Genomic DNA, 18,706 nt, shown 5'->3' with positions numbered 1-18,706 from the left:
AACCGCCTCTCTGACACCGGTCTGATAGAAGAGGAAGTTGCTTCAGCTAAAGCAGCAGCAGGGGGAAGAGTTTTTTTTCTCCAATATCACAATGTGAAACATTATCATGTAATATATATCTGAGTCATAGATGTATGTCTGTCTAGATATTGTAATCTGCCTATTTACAGTGCCTTCAGAAAGTATTCACACCACTTGACTTGTTCTACATTTTGTTGTGTTACAGCCTGAATTTAAAATGGCTTACATTTAGATTTTTGTCACTGGCCTACAGACAATACCCATACTTTCAAAGTGGAATTATGTTTTTAATCAATTTAAAAGGAAAAGCTGAAATGTCTTGAGTCTAAGTATTCAACCCCTTTGTTATGGCAAGCCTAAATAAATTCAGGATTAAACATTTGCATAACAAGTTACATAATAAATTGCATGGACTCACTCTGTGTGCAATAATAATGTTTAACATGATTTTTGAATGACTACCTCATCTCTGTACCCCACAAATGCAATTATCTGTAAGGTCACCAGCTTCATTAGAAAATGTATCGGCGTTGTTGTCCCCACGGTGAGGGTTCGCTGCTTCCCCAATCAAAAGCCCCGGATTAACACTGAGGTTGGTGATAAACTAAAGAGCAGGGCTAATGCACACAGAGCTATCGTAGACAACCCTGAGGACAGGAACAAGTACAAGAAGTCCCGCTATGACCTCCGAAGAGTGATCAAAAGGACAATATAGGAATAACGTGGAATCATATTACACAGGCTCTGACGCCCGCCGCATGTGGCAGGGGCTACAGTCCATTACGGATTACAAAGGAAGACCCAGCTCTGATCTGCCAAAGATGCCCCTCTACCAGACGAACTCAATGCATTTTATGCACGCTTTGACAGCAACAACATCGTGCCGGGTGTGAGGGCTGTCACCGACCCAGAGGATTGGGTGATCTCGCTTTTCGAGGCCAACGTGAAAAAGGTATTTAATCAGGTCAACGCCGCAAGGCGGCGGGGCCCGACGGTATTCCAGGGTGCGTTCTCAGAGCATGCGCAGAACAGCTGGCAGGCATATTCAATACAAAGTGTTATGTTTCGGGCAAATCCAATACAACACATTACTGAGTACCACTTTCCATATTTTCAAGAATAGTGGTGGCTATGGCTGTGGTGGTCACGAAATTTCGTAAGCTGGTGATTGTCAAGCAAATAATTGTAGGTCTCACGGTAATTGACCATAATTAACATAAACACATTTAGCATCTCCTGGCTTCCACACATAGCCCACAAGCCATTTTAAAAAGTATAATAAATCCATGTAATATAGCATACACCTTCACAATAAATCCATTATTTATTTTAGACAGGTCTAAAGAAGCATGATATGAAGAAAATGTAGTCTATTTCAGAAGAAAATAATAGCATACTCTGAGTTGTCCTTATGTTAGGTCCTGATGTGGCTATGCCAAATGGCTGTGGGCTACACTAGTTAACTTAGCAGACAAGATTTGCTTATAATTCCGTGGAATTATTTTATATTATTTTATAGTATGAAGAATACAATTGAACAAAGCTGAATAAAATATAAATATTTTCTCCAAACGATTTGAGGTAGTCCACACATGCGGCTATTCTGTGTTGAGCGGTTAACAAATAAATAGGTACTCCTATCTGCTTAATTTAGAGTTATTAATGTAACTTTGGTTGTTCTACAAACGTTGGGCTATATGTTTAGATTTTTAATACATTGTAAGGCTGCATGATGAGACTCTAATGATGATTTGAAAAAAGTCGCTTGAAAGGCATGAGCTCTGCTCTGATTTTTGCGCAGGCTGTACACTCAGTAGTCTCTCTTTCACAATTTGACAAGCTCTTGATAATGCCTCAAATTTCACCGCGGCATCCCCTTTGTGGCCGTATGGCACCCTAAAAAAAACGATGCCCTTTGCCGCCCGGAGTGCGGCGTTGTGCCCTTCACCCTGAGCGTGCTGCGCAATCCGAAGCGTCTCTCACGCGCACCGCTCTCGGTCACATGATCGGATCCTTCTCACAGGCTACAATTTAAGACAGACACATCTGGGACGCAATTGCGCCCGTCCTTATCCAATTCCAAGGTGCATATTGAAGATATTGGAAGAACTGGCCTAATGAACAGCAAAAGCACTAGCCTATGTCAATCTACTATCCCCCATAGTACAAAAGTCGACCTATTCTATTCTGTGCAACAAATAAATATTCCAAACATTGGGACAGTTATGGGATGTGATAGATCCCAAATTAATACAACTACTAGCATCAAAAAAAACTTATTTGATGAAATGTGGCTGACGCAACAGATCAGGAAGTTTAGCTGAAAATGTTGATAAACTATTAGGCTATTTCTTCACATTCAATTCAAATCAAATTGTATTTGCCACATGCGCCGAATACAACAGGTGCTTACAAGCAATCACTAACTGTAAGTCGCTCTGGATAAGAGCGTCTGCTAAATGACGTAAATGTAAACCAACATTATAAGCGCAGTAATGTGCACATGGTAGTAGGCTATAAGCGTGAATGTTCCATTAGCGGAAAACACCATTATCAAAAGTGACCGCAAATGCAACTATGCATGTAATGCTTATATTATAAAGGTGCATTTTTATGGTGAAAATTATCTTAACCAAACTTGAAACTCACGCGCTGCTTATATATGCCAGTTAGGCTCTACACCCCTTGTAAAACGGATCTATGTGCTTAATTTTAAGAAGTTATTTGGCCACTTTAGTTGATACAAACCTTATTAAAACATATAGGCCTATGGGCTAGGCTACATGAGGTGTGCGAGTATGATTCGAAAAAGTCGCAAAAAAAGGCATTGTTTCTTATGCTGGGCATAATTCACAAGTGATAATATATAATTCACAAGTGATAGGCTAATATTGTCACCCAGACTATTCTTGATTTAATCTTGTCTTTACATATGCTAAATAATATACAGTGGGGAGAACAAGTATTTGATACATTGCCGATTTTGTGTCATGATTTAACTGGATTAGAACCCAAATGCAGACAAGTACACCAAGCCAGAGAAGGTTTAACAGGTTTATTTACAATGTTCAAAAAGTCCAGGTTTCCAATAATAGGGGAAGAGCAAGTCCAGGTTACAGGGAGGGTAACAGATCCAGGTCAGGGCAGGTGTGGTACCGTAATGTCCTAGTGTCCGTGGTGAATCCAAAAGGGAGGTCCGGTAGTGGGGAGCAGGATGGTGGTGGCAGGAGTGAAGCGGTGGCAGAAGTCAGGTTCCCATAATCTGTGGCACAGGAGAAAAGTAAATAGAACAGGCCAAAAACACAAAGAGCGAAAACAAACAGGTTGAGTCGGCAGCGAGACTAACATGGTCGTCTTGACTATGATCTGACGATGAGTGGAAAGTTTGACCGGGTCTTAAAGGCTGAGGTGATTATGGTGAATGAGCTGCAGCTGGAACCCTGACTCCCGCACACCAGACTTCACTCCTGCAATCAAGGACAGACAGAGGGGAGGGGGAGAGCAGAGAGAGAGCTACCTAGCAGCAGTAGGCCTAACATTTTGCAGGTTTTCCTACTTACAAAGCATGTAGAGGTCTGTAATTTTTATCATAGGTACACTTCAACTGTGAGAGATGGAATCTAAAACAAAAATCCAGAAAATCACATTGTATGATTTTTAAGTAATTAATTTGCATTTTATTGCATGACATAAGTATTTGATACATCAGAAAAGCAGAACTTAATATTTGGTACAGAAACCTTTGTTTACAATTACAGAGATCATATGTTTCCTGTAGGTCTTGACCAGGTTTGCACACACTGCAGCAGGGATTTTGGCCCACTCCTCCATACAGACCTTCTCCAGATCCTTCAGGTTTCGGGGCTGTCGCTGGGCAATACGGACTTTCAGCTCCCTCCAAAGATGTTCTATTGGGTTCAGGTCTGGAGACTGGCTAGGCCACTCCAGGACCTTGAGATGCTTCTTACGGAGCCACTCCTTAGTTTCCCTGGCTGTGTGTTTCGGGTCGTTGTCATGCTGGAAGACCCAGCCACGACCCATCTTCAATGCTCTTACTGAGGGAAGGAGGTTGTTGGCCAAGATCTCGCGATACATGGCCCCATCCATCCTCCCCTCAATACAGTGCAGTCGTCCTGTCCCCTTTGCAGAAAAGCATCCCCAAAGAATGATGTTTCCACCTCCATGCTTCACGGTTGGGATGGTGTTCTTGGGATTGTACTCATCCTTCTTCTTCCTCCAAACACGGCGAATGGAGTTTAGACCAAAAAGCTATATTTTTGTCTCATCAGACCACATGACCTTCTCCCATTCCTCCTCTGGATCATCCAGATGGTCATTGGCAAACTTCAGACGGGCCTGGACATGCGCTGGCTTGAGCAGGGGGACCTTGCGTGCGCTGCAGGATTTTAATCCATGACGGTGTAGTGTGTTACTAATGGTTTTCTTTGAGACTGTGGTCCCAGCTCTCTTCAGGTCATTGACCAGGTCCTGCCGTGTAGTTCTGGGCTGATCCCTCACCTTCCTCATGATCATTGATGCCCCACGAGGTGAGATCTTGCATGGAGCCCCAGACCGAGGGTGATTGACTGTCATCTTGAACTTCTTCCATTTTCTAATAATTGCGCCAACAGTTGTTGCCTTCTCACCAAGCTGCTTGCCTATTGTCCTGTAGCCCATCCCAGCCTTGTCCAAGTCTACAATTTTAACCCTGATGTCCTTACACAGCTCTCTGGTCTTGGCCATTGTGGAGAGGTTGGAGTATGTTTGATTGAGTGTGTAGACAGGTGTCTTTTATACAGGTAACAAGTTCAAACAGGTGCAGTTAATACAGGTAATGAGTGGCGAACAGGAGGGCTTCTTAAAGAAAAACTAACAGGTCTGTGAGAGCCGGAATTCTTACTGGTTGGTAGGTGATCAAATACTTATGTCATGCAATAAAATGCAAAATAATTACTTAAAAATCATACAATGTGATTTTCTGGATTTTTGTTTTAGATTCTGTCTCTCACAGTTGAAGTGTACATATAATACACATTACAGACCTCTACATGCTTTGTAAGTAGGAAAACCTGCAAAATCGGCAGTGTATCAAATACTTGTTCTCCCCACTGTATGTGTGAAATTTGTTTTGATTTAGAATGGACCATTATCATGCACCTGTATCGAAACAGGGGCAGCTGGAAAAAATACATGTCATCTATGCACTTAAATAGCGAATGGAGGACGCTTTTATTTTCATGCCAGCCAGGTAGGCTATACTCCTGTTGTAAATATAAGCAATGTGCTTAATATTAGGAAAGTTGAGAAATAAATATAGTAGGCCTACTAGCCTATAGAAAGCTGATGGGATCCTCCTCTTTTTATTAGCGGCCATCACTGTTTTCTCCCGCAATTGCATAGCCTATAGAAATGTTGCGCAACATGAGCTCATTTTACATTTTAGTCATTTAGCAGACGCTCTTATCCAGAGCGACTTACAGTTAGTGAATACATATTTTTTTATACTGGCCCCCCGTGGGAATCGAACCCACAACCCTGGCGCTGCAAACGCCATGCTCTATCAACTGAGCTACATCCCTGCCGGCCATTCCCTCCCCTACACTGGACGACGCTGGGCCAATTGTGCGCCACCCATGAGTCTCCCGGTCGCGGCCGGCTGCGACAGAGCCTGGATTCGAACCAGGACCTCTAGTGGCACAGTTAGCACTGCCTTAGACCACTGCGCCACTCAGGAGTATAATGGGCTCTCAATTAAGTGTTTGGTTCGATTTTCGAATACTTTTGCATTGATGTCAGAGTGATTAGAGGGAAGAGTGCTGAGTACCAGGCAGTTAACGTTTTTGTAGGCTGTGTGAATACTTATGTAAATTAGATATTTCTGTATTTCGTTTTCAATACATCTGCAAAAATGTATAAAAACATGTTTTCACTTTGTCATTATGGGGTATTGTGTGTGTCGATGGGTGAGATTTTCAGGCTATAACACAACAAAATGTGAAATTAGTCAAGGTGTATGAATACTTTCTGAAGGCTCTGTAACTGAGGATATGTTGGTTGAAGTTGCACCATACATACAGTAGTAGATTGTGGTAGTAAAAAGACATGCATGATACTTTCACTTTAAAGGAGAATCTAAATACAATGTCTGGTGATATTAGTTAATAATACTGGGCCATCTGACATCTGTTCTGTCTCCACTTCTGTAAATAGAAGCAGTCTGTCCACAGCACACACATGATCATGATGTGAAAGAGGAAACCTTCTTGGGTGTCTGGTTAGGACTTCTCATATTTCATCTAATAATTATGGTATGCGAGTGGAGATACAACAGCCATCTATCCTAGCTATCCTTTTTTTCATAGGCTTATATTATAGTTTAGACACACCTCTGGTTAAATACAGATTGCATGCAGTTCTAAACATTTCCAGTGTATCTACAATAGCAGTAAAGTTGCATGCAGGCCTATGTGCAGATTGACAGTTATGGTCTTATCAAATACTGCAGCCTGGTGACAACAGTGAAATTGCATTTACATTTTAGTCATTTAGCAGACGCTCTTATCCAGAGCGACTTACAGTTAGTGAGTGCATAATTTTTTTTATTTTTCATACTGGCCCCCCGTGGGAAACGAACCCATAACCCTGGCGTTGCAAACGCCATGCTCTACCAACTGAGCTACATCCCTGCCGGCCATTCCCTCCCCTACCCTGGACGACGCTGGGCCAATTGTGCGCCGCCCCATGGGTCTCCCGGTCGCGGCCAGCTACGACAGAGCCTGGATTCGAACCAGGATCTCTAGTGGCACAGCTACAATGTGCCTTAGACCACTGCACCACTCGGGAGGTCGCATAAGAGATGTATGGGGTCATATTCTCTGTATACAAGAATCATCTGTTGGACCTGTGTGTATTATAGAGACCATCAGTCCCTCAAATCCACTACAGCAGGGGTGTCAAACTCATTCCATGGAGGGCCTAGTGTCTGCTGTTTTTTCCCCTTTCAATTAAGACCTAGACAACCAGGTGTGGGGAGTTCCTTACTAATTAGTGACCTTAATTCATCAATCAAGTACAAGGGAGGAGTGAAAACCCGCAGCCACTACGCCCTCCGTGGAATGAGTTTGACACCTGTGCACTACAGCAGGGTTTGCCAAACTCGGTCCTGGGGCCCCCCCTGGGTGCATGTTTTGGTTTTTGCCCTAGCAGAGTTGGTTATTTGAATCAGCTGCGTAGTGCTACGGCAAAAACAAAACGTGCACCCAGGGTGGGCCCCAGGACAATTTGGGAAACTCTGCACTATAGAATCATAACCATCTTGTGGGTCATCACTGTCCTGTTCCACGACACCATAGAAGTCAAACCGTGGAGTCTGAATTTTTCACACTGTCAGAGCATTGACAGCTTTTGAAGCCAAAGCAGATATTTTGTTCACCTCTGAAAAGCTTGGTGGGGTACAAGGACAAACTTCTATACGTGTAAAGGCCTAAAATTGTCCACCGTCAAATGTACGTAGGCCTACAACTTCTGCAATGTCATATGTGATGTGGTATAGACCAGTGGTTCCCAACCAGGGGTACTAGCACCCCTGGGGGAACTTTGACTACCCACAGGGGGTACTTGAAAAGACCCATGACACCATAGGCTTACTGGTAAAATGCACATGAGGGGGTACTTCAGGGGTACTCTGGGCAGAGCAAAATTAAGTTGGTGGTACAGTAACATAAAAAGGTTGGGAACCACTGGACTAGACCATGGATGTACTGTGTAAGTCCATTCAAATCAAAACCGATAACAAATAGTTATTCATCTATTAATGTATTTATTTCTATACAACAAATTAATTCAAATAGACGAAAATCAAACAATTATCCGACCAATCCTTTCAGTCCTGGAGAGTCCTTTTTATAAACATTAAAACACTTTGTATATACTGTGTTTTCAAGAGAGAAAGGAGTTTCCGCCACCACCTCCATTCAGAGAATATTGCTTTCCTGTTAAAAGGCATATCAGGTTCCAACCATTGCGCTACAGCATGTCATCGTCATAACTACCAGAGACCGACAGTGGGCGAGTTCCTCTGCCCAGGCATTGCTGATGCCTGCCAGATCTTAAAATGCCTGGATGTTATAGCAATCTGGTGCCCGACGGCAGTCGATAACGTGGCATGCAACCATTGGCTGATGCATACAACGTCTGAGCAGTGGAACGCGACCATTGACTTGGTCCTGTGTAAACTGTCAAAGGGAACAAAATGATGGTCCATTTCAAGAGAAACCCATAGTGCTGAGAAAGAGACTTACAGTAGGAGGCTATAGCAATGCTTTTTCAGTTTTATTATTGTGTAATATCATTATGCCCCTTTTAATTTTTTATATAGCAATATACTTTTTTTACTAGAAGATGTTACGCTGCCAGGTGGTTCAATGAGAAATTAGAGCCAGGTGACAACTCAAACAGCTAATCATTTCTGGGCAGAAACACCAACAAAAACCAATAGAATAAAAGATCCAGGAAATTAAACACCTACAGATAAATGGCATAAAAGCTGATTGATTCCTTGATGTATGTTTTGTCTGAGACACTACTGCCTCTGGGACCGCTCATTCCCACATCTTCCCTTTGCAGCCAAAGGCCTTTAAACGGTCAGGTTGTGAATGAAGACACAGCTGGTAGAGACGAAGGCCAGAACAGAGAACAATGAGTACATAGACTTCCTGTATAAGGTGGATCTTACTAATGTTCCTCCATCCCAACCACCTCCTCTTGATTCACCTTAAAACAGGTCAGACGAAGGAGAAGGTAAACAAACCCCTCCTCATCGACCCCAAACACTTCTAATTTATAAGTAAACAGTGTTAAAATGTAAAAATCAAAGAATGATCTCCAGCAGCTTTAGAATTTGAACACGGGGAGGAGTGAGGAGGGAAGACACTAGAACACCTGCCATTGTGACCTCACAGAATTCAGAGGAACTAAACAGGCGAACCCGAAGTTCCCCTTCCCTCCCCTGTCTCCTCCAAAATGCCTGGCTCACACCCTTCCCTCATCAGAGATGAAGGGCAGGAGCCCAAGCACACGGTACCCCTGAGCCGACAACCCTCGTATTGGTCCCCTCCCCTCCCTCCTACAATCTTCTCTCGTCTCTCCATCCTCCCCAGAACATTTGCCAGGCCAAGTCCTCGGGAGACAGAGGACTAACGCTTGGACTTGGAGTCTTCAGCTTCTTTTTCTAGGAAATCGTCAGATAAAGACAGTCGGTTAGGCACTCAATTCAAAAGGAACAACACTTAAAACCACAGTCTGTCTGAATAAACACAACAGTTCCCATATGGCCGTCTCTGACTAACCATTTAAGCCCTGTGTTCCTTACCATAGAGAAATACCAATACCTGTCGGACTGTACAGCACAAAGTACTAGCACAGTAGATGTGTAATTCCTCATCCCTCACCTTTTTTGAGTCCGTCCCTCTTCTTTTGCGCGTCCTCTCTCTGCTTCTTGATGATGGCCAGCCTGGCGAGGTCGGCCCGTGCCTGGTCCGTCTTCCCCTCCAGGTGCAGCTTCATGTAGCGCTCCTTAGCTTTCTGCTTCTCAATCTCCTCCCTGAGACAGAGTGTAACAAAGCCCTGCTATCAAGAAGTCCAAGGTCTAATAACAACCCCACCACATTTGCTGTTATCATTTCCATCTGAATGTTAAATGGACATGCTGCAGTGGACATGAAATAAATTATCCTTGCCGACGCCTACTCCCAAGACCTTCACTATCCCAAACACTTACAAGTCAAAACGGGTTATTCCTGAAATTACTGCCTTTACTCATTTAATTTTAGGCATAGGCCTGAGACTTGAAGGATCCCCACCTCTCTCTGCGTGACAGCTCTTTGGGTGCGTTGACATCTAGCTCGGTCACCTTCTTACTTTTCTGCGATATGCGGTTGGGATTCTCAATCTCGATCAATCCCTCCACTCCACTCTTCTTCTTGTTCTGTAATAACAGAGAGAACGTCAAGACATTGAACAGAGTCAACATTGCAGCTCTGACTACGGTAGTGTTGGCAGGTAACACTTTGAAAGTGAGTAGGATAATCTTCACAAGCCTTTCAGTAAAACCCCACATCAACACTTCTAACTCCTTGGCGGGCGGCCTAGAACTAGACATTAAAAAGTTAAAAAGGAGCGCCCTCACTCACAATGTCCTCTTCACTGCTGCTGTCGTCAGATCCTGATGACTTCTCCTCCTCCTTCTCTACCCCGCCGTTCGCCTCCTATCTCACACACACACACCTGTTAGATCATGTTCAAGCCGTCATGTCCGTGTTTGAAATGTATTTCTGATACCTCTGAGTATATAGGTCAATGTTACTAGCCGAATTAGCTGGTGCAGGAGGTCGAGGAGCCAGGCTATAGACAGCATGGTAAACACATTTTCAACCAACCTTTACTTGGCGATACCTCCTTCATTCTCGATTTGGAGGGCAGGTGGAACTCCAAAAACCAGCGAATATTCAGAAAAATGTTAAATCCACTTTTTGCACCGAGTGGGGAGTTGCCATTTACCTGACGGACACCTCCCATTTCCCAACATCATTGCTGGAACTAGTCATTTCTAAGCGCCGTGACCACATGTTGAAGAACCTGACAGCGCAGCACACGGTGTGACCAAACACCACAAATATCTACACACATGCAGGAGGCATTTCTCACTCGGTACTAAAAGTGGATGAATATCTTTCTGAATATTTCCTTGTTTTCAGAGTTTCACCTGCAACTAGAAACTGGAGTTTAAGACACCAGCCCCTTCCAAAATGTAAAGTGAGGTGTAATATCTCTCCCTGCACTTGAAGCTAGAACCCTGTACACAAAGACATCTAAAATACAGGGATCTGTCTAGAGCAGGGATGGGCAGACTCTGGGACAGTTCTGGGACGACATAATTCATACAACCACAGCACATATATAAAATAAAATGTAAGCAATGAGGCTGATGCAACAGATCATTTAGCTTAAAATGTTGATAGTTTTATTTCTTCATATTATAAGGTCAATGCACACAAGGCTGTACGCTACGTGCAAATGTTCCAAAATGCAATTAGCTTGAAAAAACGGTTCTTAAAAGCACACAGCACGCGCGAGCGGTTTCATGTAGCAGATGAAAATATCCGTTAGAAATTAAGAGGGGAGATCTAAAGATGCATCAACTAGAATGGGTTACTATTATGACTAGGATTATGCCTTTGGCTACTGGACAATAAAACAACGTTGATTTGAAAACCAATAGAACATGAGAAAAATGCTGGTTTCAATGACATATTAAGTGTTTATAAAATAATTCCCTCAACATTTCTATGGTCATATTTTGGATAGGCTACTTTGAAACAAGGTAAGACATGCTTCATAAAATGACAAAAGTTCCTCCACTCAGATTCAAGGTGGGTGATGTGTGGTGCACAACATACTTTTCTTTTTTTTGTCATTTAGCAGACGCTCTTATCCAGAGCGACTTACAGTTAGTGAGTGCATACATTTTTCCTTCACTCTCCGGTCTTGTGTCCATTTGATCTGAACGAACTGTGCCTCGAGTATGTCGACAGAATCAAGCCTTTAGAAGCTAATTATCCTTCATTATATTTGTCAAACATGACTGGCGTTTAGCCTATATTTATGTAATTAAAAGCCTCATTAAAGTTTGACTCCCCCCCCTCATGTGAGCATTGGTTTGGACACGAGGCTGTAGCCAACAGGGGTCGTGTTAACACAGAATTCTGTGTTCAAAAATAAAAGATAAACACATAAGAAATATCTTGCTGCATTTTGAAATCTAAAATGCTTCTAATTGTAATTTCTGCTTGGCATCAGACACATGCGCTTCAGTTGCACTGGGTATTCTATCAGCAGACAGCGCTCTGACTACATTTCTGTGGTACTTTTCTCAGGTAAAAACGCAAGATTAACTTCAAGCAAACCATTAGGAAATGTAGCTGTCTACATTCTTTCTATGATAAACATTAGAAATATGGTAGCCATGCATCGTTTTTGCAAAAAAATACCTTCCTTTTTCATTGTAAGCTCATTTACTGCTAGCCAAATGGCGTTGCACTTTGTTGTCATTGATGAAGATGAAGCTATTTTCTGCCGAATGTGTTGCACTAATGTATTTTCTGTGAAGGAAAACTATAGTTGCACACTCCTGATCACTATTGAAGCAAAAAAAACACGACTTTAAATATTAAACACTGGTGAACTGGTTTAAAACAGTTTTAATGGTCTGCGTTTTGAAAATGCAGATTTCTGAACTCTAACGCGACCCCTGGCCAATATGCAAATCATGTAGTATTAACCTGCTGAAAAAAATCAATTCGCAGAAGGATACACTGCTGCCATGAAGGGATGCACCTGATTGGCAATGATGTTCAGATATCCTGCAGCATTCAAACATTGCTTTTATCAAGGGGCCCAATGTGTCCCATGAAAACACACCATCGCCACCAGCCTGCAATGTTGACACACAAAATGATGGACGCATGTACTCATGTGGTTCTCCATACCCTAGTCCTCCCATTCAGCGTGAAAGAGCAGGAACCGGGATTAATCAGACCAGGCAATGTTTTCCCAATTCTCCAGTGTCCTTCATTTCTTAGCCCACTGCAACCGCAGTTTCTTGTTTTTTTTTGCTTGAAGAAGTTGAACTCTAAGGTCGTCGGCTGCCATACCCCATTTGTGTCAAGGAACGACGGGTTATGCATTCATTTATGGGTCTTTGGGCACCAATGTTGTACTGGACTGTCAGTTGACAAACTGTAGCCCGTCTGTTGCTCTGAACAATGTGTCAGCCTCCTTTGTCCTCTTTCATCAATGACCCGTTTTCGACCACTGGCCTGCCGTTTCCTAGATGTCCTTTGGGAGGTGGACCATTAGTGATACACACGTGAAACTGTTGAGTGTGGAAAACCCAGCATTGTTGCAGTTGTTGACACTCAAACCAGTGTGCCTGGCACCTACTACCATACACCGTTCAAAGGCACTTCAATATTTTATCTTGCCCATTCACCCTCTGAATGGCACACACACATTCCATGTCTCAATTGCCTCAAAAACTCTTCATCTACACTGACTGAAGTGGATTTAACAGGTGACATCAATAAGGGATCATAGCTTTCACCTGGATTCACCTGGTCAGTGTCATGGAAAGAGCAGGTGTTCCTAATGCTCTATACACTCAGTGTATATTCTTCTTTATTTTACTTGTCCCGGACAAGAGGACATGCGTTAATGTCGAGCCCTGTTATGTCAGTCACTCGATATGCCCATGTCAGCTAACATTTTTTAGATTGGTAAGTTAGTCTAGCCAGTTATCTAAACTTGTAGTAATCATGGTCGAATTACCGACCAGGGCCCCCCCATTGATTTTGTTAGTCTCTCTCACTCAGATATCATTAAAAACGGCAAACATTTCTCTCCACCCTATGGCAAAATGTGTAGAATTGCAGCAAACTTGCTGTAAAACTACAACATTCTCTACGCCCAATGGGAAAATGTGTAGAATTGCAGGAAATTAACTCTAAAATGTATATTTTCTCTCCACTGTAAAGAGGGGCGGCCTCAAATGTTTTCCTTGCCAGGGAGGGGGAGGGGGGAGAAAGGCTAGGACTGCATGTGTGGGTATACAGACCCGCAAGCCACTGCGGCCTCTCATGCAGAGTTCAGATGTTTTGTGGCCCCCACCCCCATCAAAGTTACACATCACTGGTCTAGAGCTGTGTTACTCACAAGGGTCCTTTACTCACCAGCTCTCTCTGTGCTTTCATCTGTCTGTCGATCTCTTCTGGGTTGCTGAACTGCTTTCCCCGACCCTTGTGACCTTTTTTACCTTAAAACCCCAAATGAGAGAGCGCGTGGTATGTTGTAGAGATCACAGAGAACAAGAGATGAATCAGACATGACGTTTACTCAATACGGCATGGTTAACTACATGTCAGAATCCAATCCTTATTAAAAGTAAAAGTGATTGAGCTTCTTCGCTGCCTGGATACAGTGTGGCATAACTCATTAGCCACATATCATTAGGGGGCAGTAAATGCTTACTAAGAAACATGACACTGACATGAACGAAAATGGATGAAATCAACTGGGTGCACATGGTGATAGCCAGATCAACATTTCAGCTAACATTCGCTAGCTAGCTAGTGACAGTAACCTAACAGGTAGCAAGCTAACTAGCTAGCTAGCTAATTAACTAGCTAACAACTACATAGTTAGCGTAACTAACTAGTGGGCTATCTGGCAAGCCAAGTTGCGGTTCTCTATGGCTAGCACGCTACGTCAGTTCTCACGAAACGGGGATACTCAACATAACATTTAGCCAGATCCTTCCAAGTAGCTAGTTAACGTTAGTTAGCTATATTTCTTAAGGTAATGTTCCGTTGTATGGCTAGCTAGCTAACTAGCTACATTTGGAACGTAAGCAAATGTTAGCAAAAATAACGGCGTTTGATACTCACCGCCTCTTGGCATATTTGGTATAGGAACTTGAACAACTAACACAGAAAATGTATAAAAAAATAAATCACTTCACTGTTTCCAGCAAAACAGTGTTTCTTTTCCAAAGAAAAGGCCTTCACTACACAATTACTCGCCTTCCGCTAGACAAGCGCACAATATTTTACCCGCTTCAGAGCAACAAGAATGCAAGGCAGTGCAATGATGCAATATTCAGCCAATCGCTACACAGGGATTTTGACAGGCTTGTCAACAGACCATTCATATCAGGAAAATACATGCCCAGAGTGGACGGAAAGTAAACATAGCCAATGAAAACACATATCTGAAAGTGCGTTGCTTTACTAAGCACCGCCCTAATTACTTTATGTGGCGGTCATTTTTGGATAAGCAAATTTTGCTCAATACCAGCCAGCCAGAGGAAGGTGTCCACATCACCAAGGACATAAAATGGTCCACTCACACTGTTGTGAAGAAGGCGCGATAGCGCTTCTCCCCCCTCAGGAAATGAAAAGGTTTGGCATTGTCCCTCAAATCCTCCAAAAGTTATACAGCTGCACCAATGAGAGTATCTTGACTGGCTGCAAAACTGCTTGGTATGGCAACAGCATTGCCCTCGATCACATGGTGATACAGAGGGTGGTACGGACAGCCCAGTACATCACTGGGGCCGAGCTCCCTGCCATCCAGGACCTCTATATCAGGATGTGTGAAAGTAAGGCCCAGAAAATCGTTAAATACTCCAGCCACCCAAGCCATAGACTCTGCTTCAGCACAGCAAGTGGTACTGGTGCATCAAGTCTGACACCAACAGGCTCTGCATTCTGGTCTCAGAGCATTTCCTGTTATTCTGTATGTAAATCCGAGACCCTTCATTTAGTATGATATGTGTTGGGTTCTATTTTTCTCATAATTGGATCTGTATGTGATGAATAGCTTGGAAGGAATGCATTAATGAACTGTACTGATATAAATTGTTTCACATAACAGGCTGTTATTCATGTAAGGAACGTTAGGGGCTAGGATGAGATAAGACTTGTATTTCTCACAGATACGAACACTCTCTCTTTGTTGTCTGTGAAACTGTCCTTGAACATGGGTGCATGGAGTACAGTGGAATGGTGTCTTTTGGGTGCTGACTCCACAGGTTATAATGATAGCAACTTATGCCTGGCAACAAATGGAATGCCGAGGGGTTGGGACCAACCCCTGCGCCAACGGATTGGCTGAACCACACTCAGTCCTTTGCTCTGGTTGGCCAACAGAAGAAGTGGAGGCTTTCTGTCAGAGTATTTGAAGAAGAACTTAGAACAATGGATCAGTTCTCTGTCTGCCCTGCGTGGTTTTTCAGTGAGCCCGTATACGAACCTTCATACTTATCATACATACATAATAAATTTAGCTTGGATTGAATATCTCTTGATTATGTTTTCTCTTATTCCAATACCAGATTTGAATTACGCAATTTCTAACATATGTTACGTTTCATATGGTGTGTATTAATTTGTGGATGTCCTTCACCCATTTCGGATGATATGTTACTAATTATAATTCGTACAATATGTTACGAATTTCTAAAATGTGCAATATGTTACGAATTCTAGCTAGGTGGCTAACATTAGCTAGGCTAGGGGTTAGGGTTAAGTTTAGGAGTTAGGTTAAAGGGTTAAGGTTAGGGGAAGGGTTAGCTAAAACGGTTAAGGTTAGTGGAAGGGTTAGCTAACATGCTAAGTAGTTGCAAAGTAGCTAAAAAGTAGTAAGTAGTTGAAAAGTCGCTAATTAGATAAAATGCTAAAGTTGTCTGCGATGAGATTCAAACTCACAACCTTTGGGTTTACCTGAAATAAGGATTTGTCTTATGTAACCATGCAATAATATTGTTTAACATGATTTTTGAATGACTGCCTCATCTCTGTACCCCAGACATACGGTATAATTATCTGTAAGGTCCCTTAGTTGAGCAGTGAATTTAAACACAAATTCAACAACAAAGACCAGGGAGGTTTTCCAATGCCTCGCAAAGAAGGGCCCCAATTGGTAGATGAGTAAAAATAAAAAGCAGACATTGAATATCCCTTTGAGCATGGTGAAGTTATTAATTACACTTTGGATAGTGTATCAATACACCCAGTCACTACAAAGATACTGGTGTCCATCCTAACTCAGTTGCTGGACAGGAAGGAAACTGCCTAGGGATTTCACCATGAGGCCAATGGTGACTTTAAAACAGTTATAGAGTTTAATGGCTGTGATAGGAGAAAACTGAGGATGGATCAAAAACATTGTAGTTACTCCACAATACTAACCTAAATGACAGAGTGAAAAGAAGGAAGCCTGTACAGAATACATACAGTGGGGAGAACAAGTATTTGATACACTGCCGATTTTGCAGGTTTTCCTACTTACAAAGCATGTAGAGGTCTGTAATTTTTATCATAGGTACACTTCAACTGTGAGAGACGGAATCTAAAAAATCCAGAAAAAAATCCAGAAAATCACATTGTATGATTTTTAAGTAATTAATTTGCATTTTATTGCATGACATAAGTATTTGATACATCAGAAAAGCAGAACTTAATATTTGGTACAGAAACCTTTGTTTGCAATTACAGAGATCATACGTTTCCTGTAGTTCTTGACCAGGTTTACACACTACACACACTGCAGCAGGGATTTTGGCCCACTCCTCCATACAGACCTTCTCCAGATCCTTCAGGTTTCGGGGCTGTCGCTGGGCAATACGGACTTTCAGCTCCCTCCAAAGATTTTCTATTAGGTTCAGGTCTGGAGACTGGCTAGGCCACTCCAGGACCTTGAGATGCTTCTTACGGAGCCACTCCTTAGTTGCCCTGGCTGTGTGTTTCGGGGTCGTTGTCATGCTGGAAGACCCAGCCACGACCCATCTTCAATGCTCTTACTGAGGGAAGGAGGTTGTTGGCTAAGATCTCGCGATACATGGCCCCATCCATCCTCCCCTCAATACGGTGCAGTCGTCCTGTCCCCTTTGCAGAAAAGCATCCCCAAAGAATGATGTTTCCACCTCCATGCTTCACGATTGGGATGGTGTTCTTGGGGTTGTACTCATCCTTCTTCTTCCTCCAAACACGGCGAGTGGAGTTTAGACCAAAAAGCTCTATTTTTGTCTCATCAGACTTGTACAGGTCTACAATTTTATCCCTGATGTCCTTACACAGCTCTCTGGTCTTGGCCATTGTGGAGAGGTTGGAGTCTGTTTGATTGAGTGTGTGGACAGGTGTCTTTTATACAAGTAACGAGTTCAAACAGGTGCAGTTAATACAGGTAATGAGTGGAGAACAGGAGGGCTTCTTAAAGAAAAACTAACAGGTCTGTGAGAGCCGGAATTCTTACTGGTTGGTAGGTGATCAAATACTTATGTCATGCAATAAAATGCAAATTAATTACTTTAAAATCATACAATGTGATTTTCGTAAACTACCCCCGCCAACAGAATTCTACTCCTTTGCGCTCTGGCTATGCCTTCAACAAAATCACAGACTCAATCTTGCAAAGTTATGTGTGTTTTGGTTTGTTGCATTGAAAAGGGGCTGATATAATATTGATTCGATCACAGAATAAACGTTGATCTATATAGTGCAAACTAATGGCGAACTCAGGGAAGTTCAATCTCTTGAGTCTATGCGCGGCATTGCATTTCTTCTGTACCACAGTCCTGGAGGAAGTGTGCGGCCCACGTGCGCAGATTAGAGGGAACATTGGCAAGGACTAGGGAGTTTTTAGGATAAAAATAAACGGACTAGAGCTAAGCACAGGCAAAATCTTAGAGGGAAACCTGGTGCAGTCTGCTTTCCAACAGACACTGGGAGACAAATTCACCTTTAAGCAGGACAATAACCTAAAACACAAGGCCAAATTATACACTGGAGTTGTTTACCAAGACATCATTGAATGTTCCTGAGTGTCCGAGTTACAGTTTTGATTTAAATCGGCTTGGAAATCTATGGCAAGACTTGAAAATGTCTGTCTAGCAATGATCAATAACCAATTTGACAGAACTAGAAGAATATAATGCAAATATTGTACAATCCAGATGGGCAAAACTCTTAGAGATTTACCCAGAAATGCTCAAAACTGTAATCTTTGCCAAGGTGATTCTAACATGTATTGATTCAGGGGGGTATATAGCTTCTTACTTTTGTCTTCTTATTTA

General features: G+C 42.6%; 1 protein-coding gene across 2 annotated transcripts; it reads right to left on the bottom strand.

Moving 5' to 3' along the window:
• Positions 1-7,820: 7,820 nt before the first annotated feature.
• On the bottom strand, positions 7,821-14,699 carry LOC121576770 (28 kDa heat- and acid-stable phosphoprotein-like). Of its 2 annotated transcripts, none has more exons than XM_041890227.1 (6): positions 14,520-14,699; positions 13,806-13,888; positions 10,212-10,286; positions 9,882-10,006; positions 9,471-9,622; positions 7,821-9,244 (listed from the first exon to the last, which is right to left on the bottom strand). In XM_041890227.1, exons 1-6 carry the CDS (start codon positions 14,530-14,532, stop codon positions 9,216-9,218), a joined length of 477 nt encoding a protein of 158 aa, XP_041746161.1. In that variant the 5' UTR covers positions 14,533-14,699; the 3' UTR covers positions 7,821-9,215. The 2 variants fall into 2 exon arrangements, with proteins under 2 accessions (XP_041746161.1, XP_041746152.1); XM_041890218.1 differs by having other exon boundaries at positions 7,821-9,250; positions 14,520-14,698.
• Between the last annotated feature and the right edge of the window lie 4,007 nt (positions 14,700-18,706).

This window comes from Coregonus clupeaformis, chromosome 1, assembly GCF_020615455.1.
Source record: "Coregonus clupeaformis isolate EN_2021a chromosome 1, ASM2061545v1, whole genome shotgun sequence".
Taxonomy (NCBI): Eukaryota; Metazoa; Chordata; class Actinopteri; order Salmoniformes; family Salmonidae; genus Coregonus; species Coregonus clupeaformis.
The sequence above is the reverse complement of the archived record's forward strand: the minus strand, read 5'-3'. Positions and strand labels throughout refer to the sequence as shown.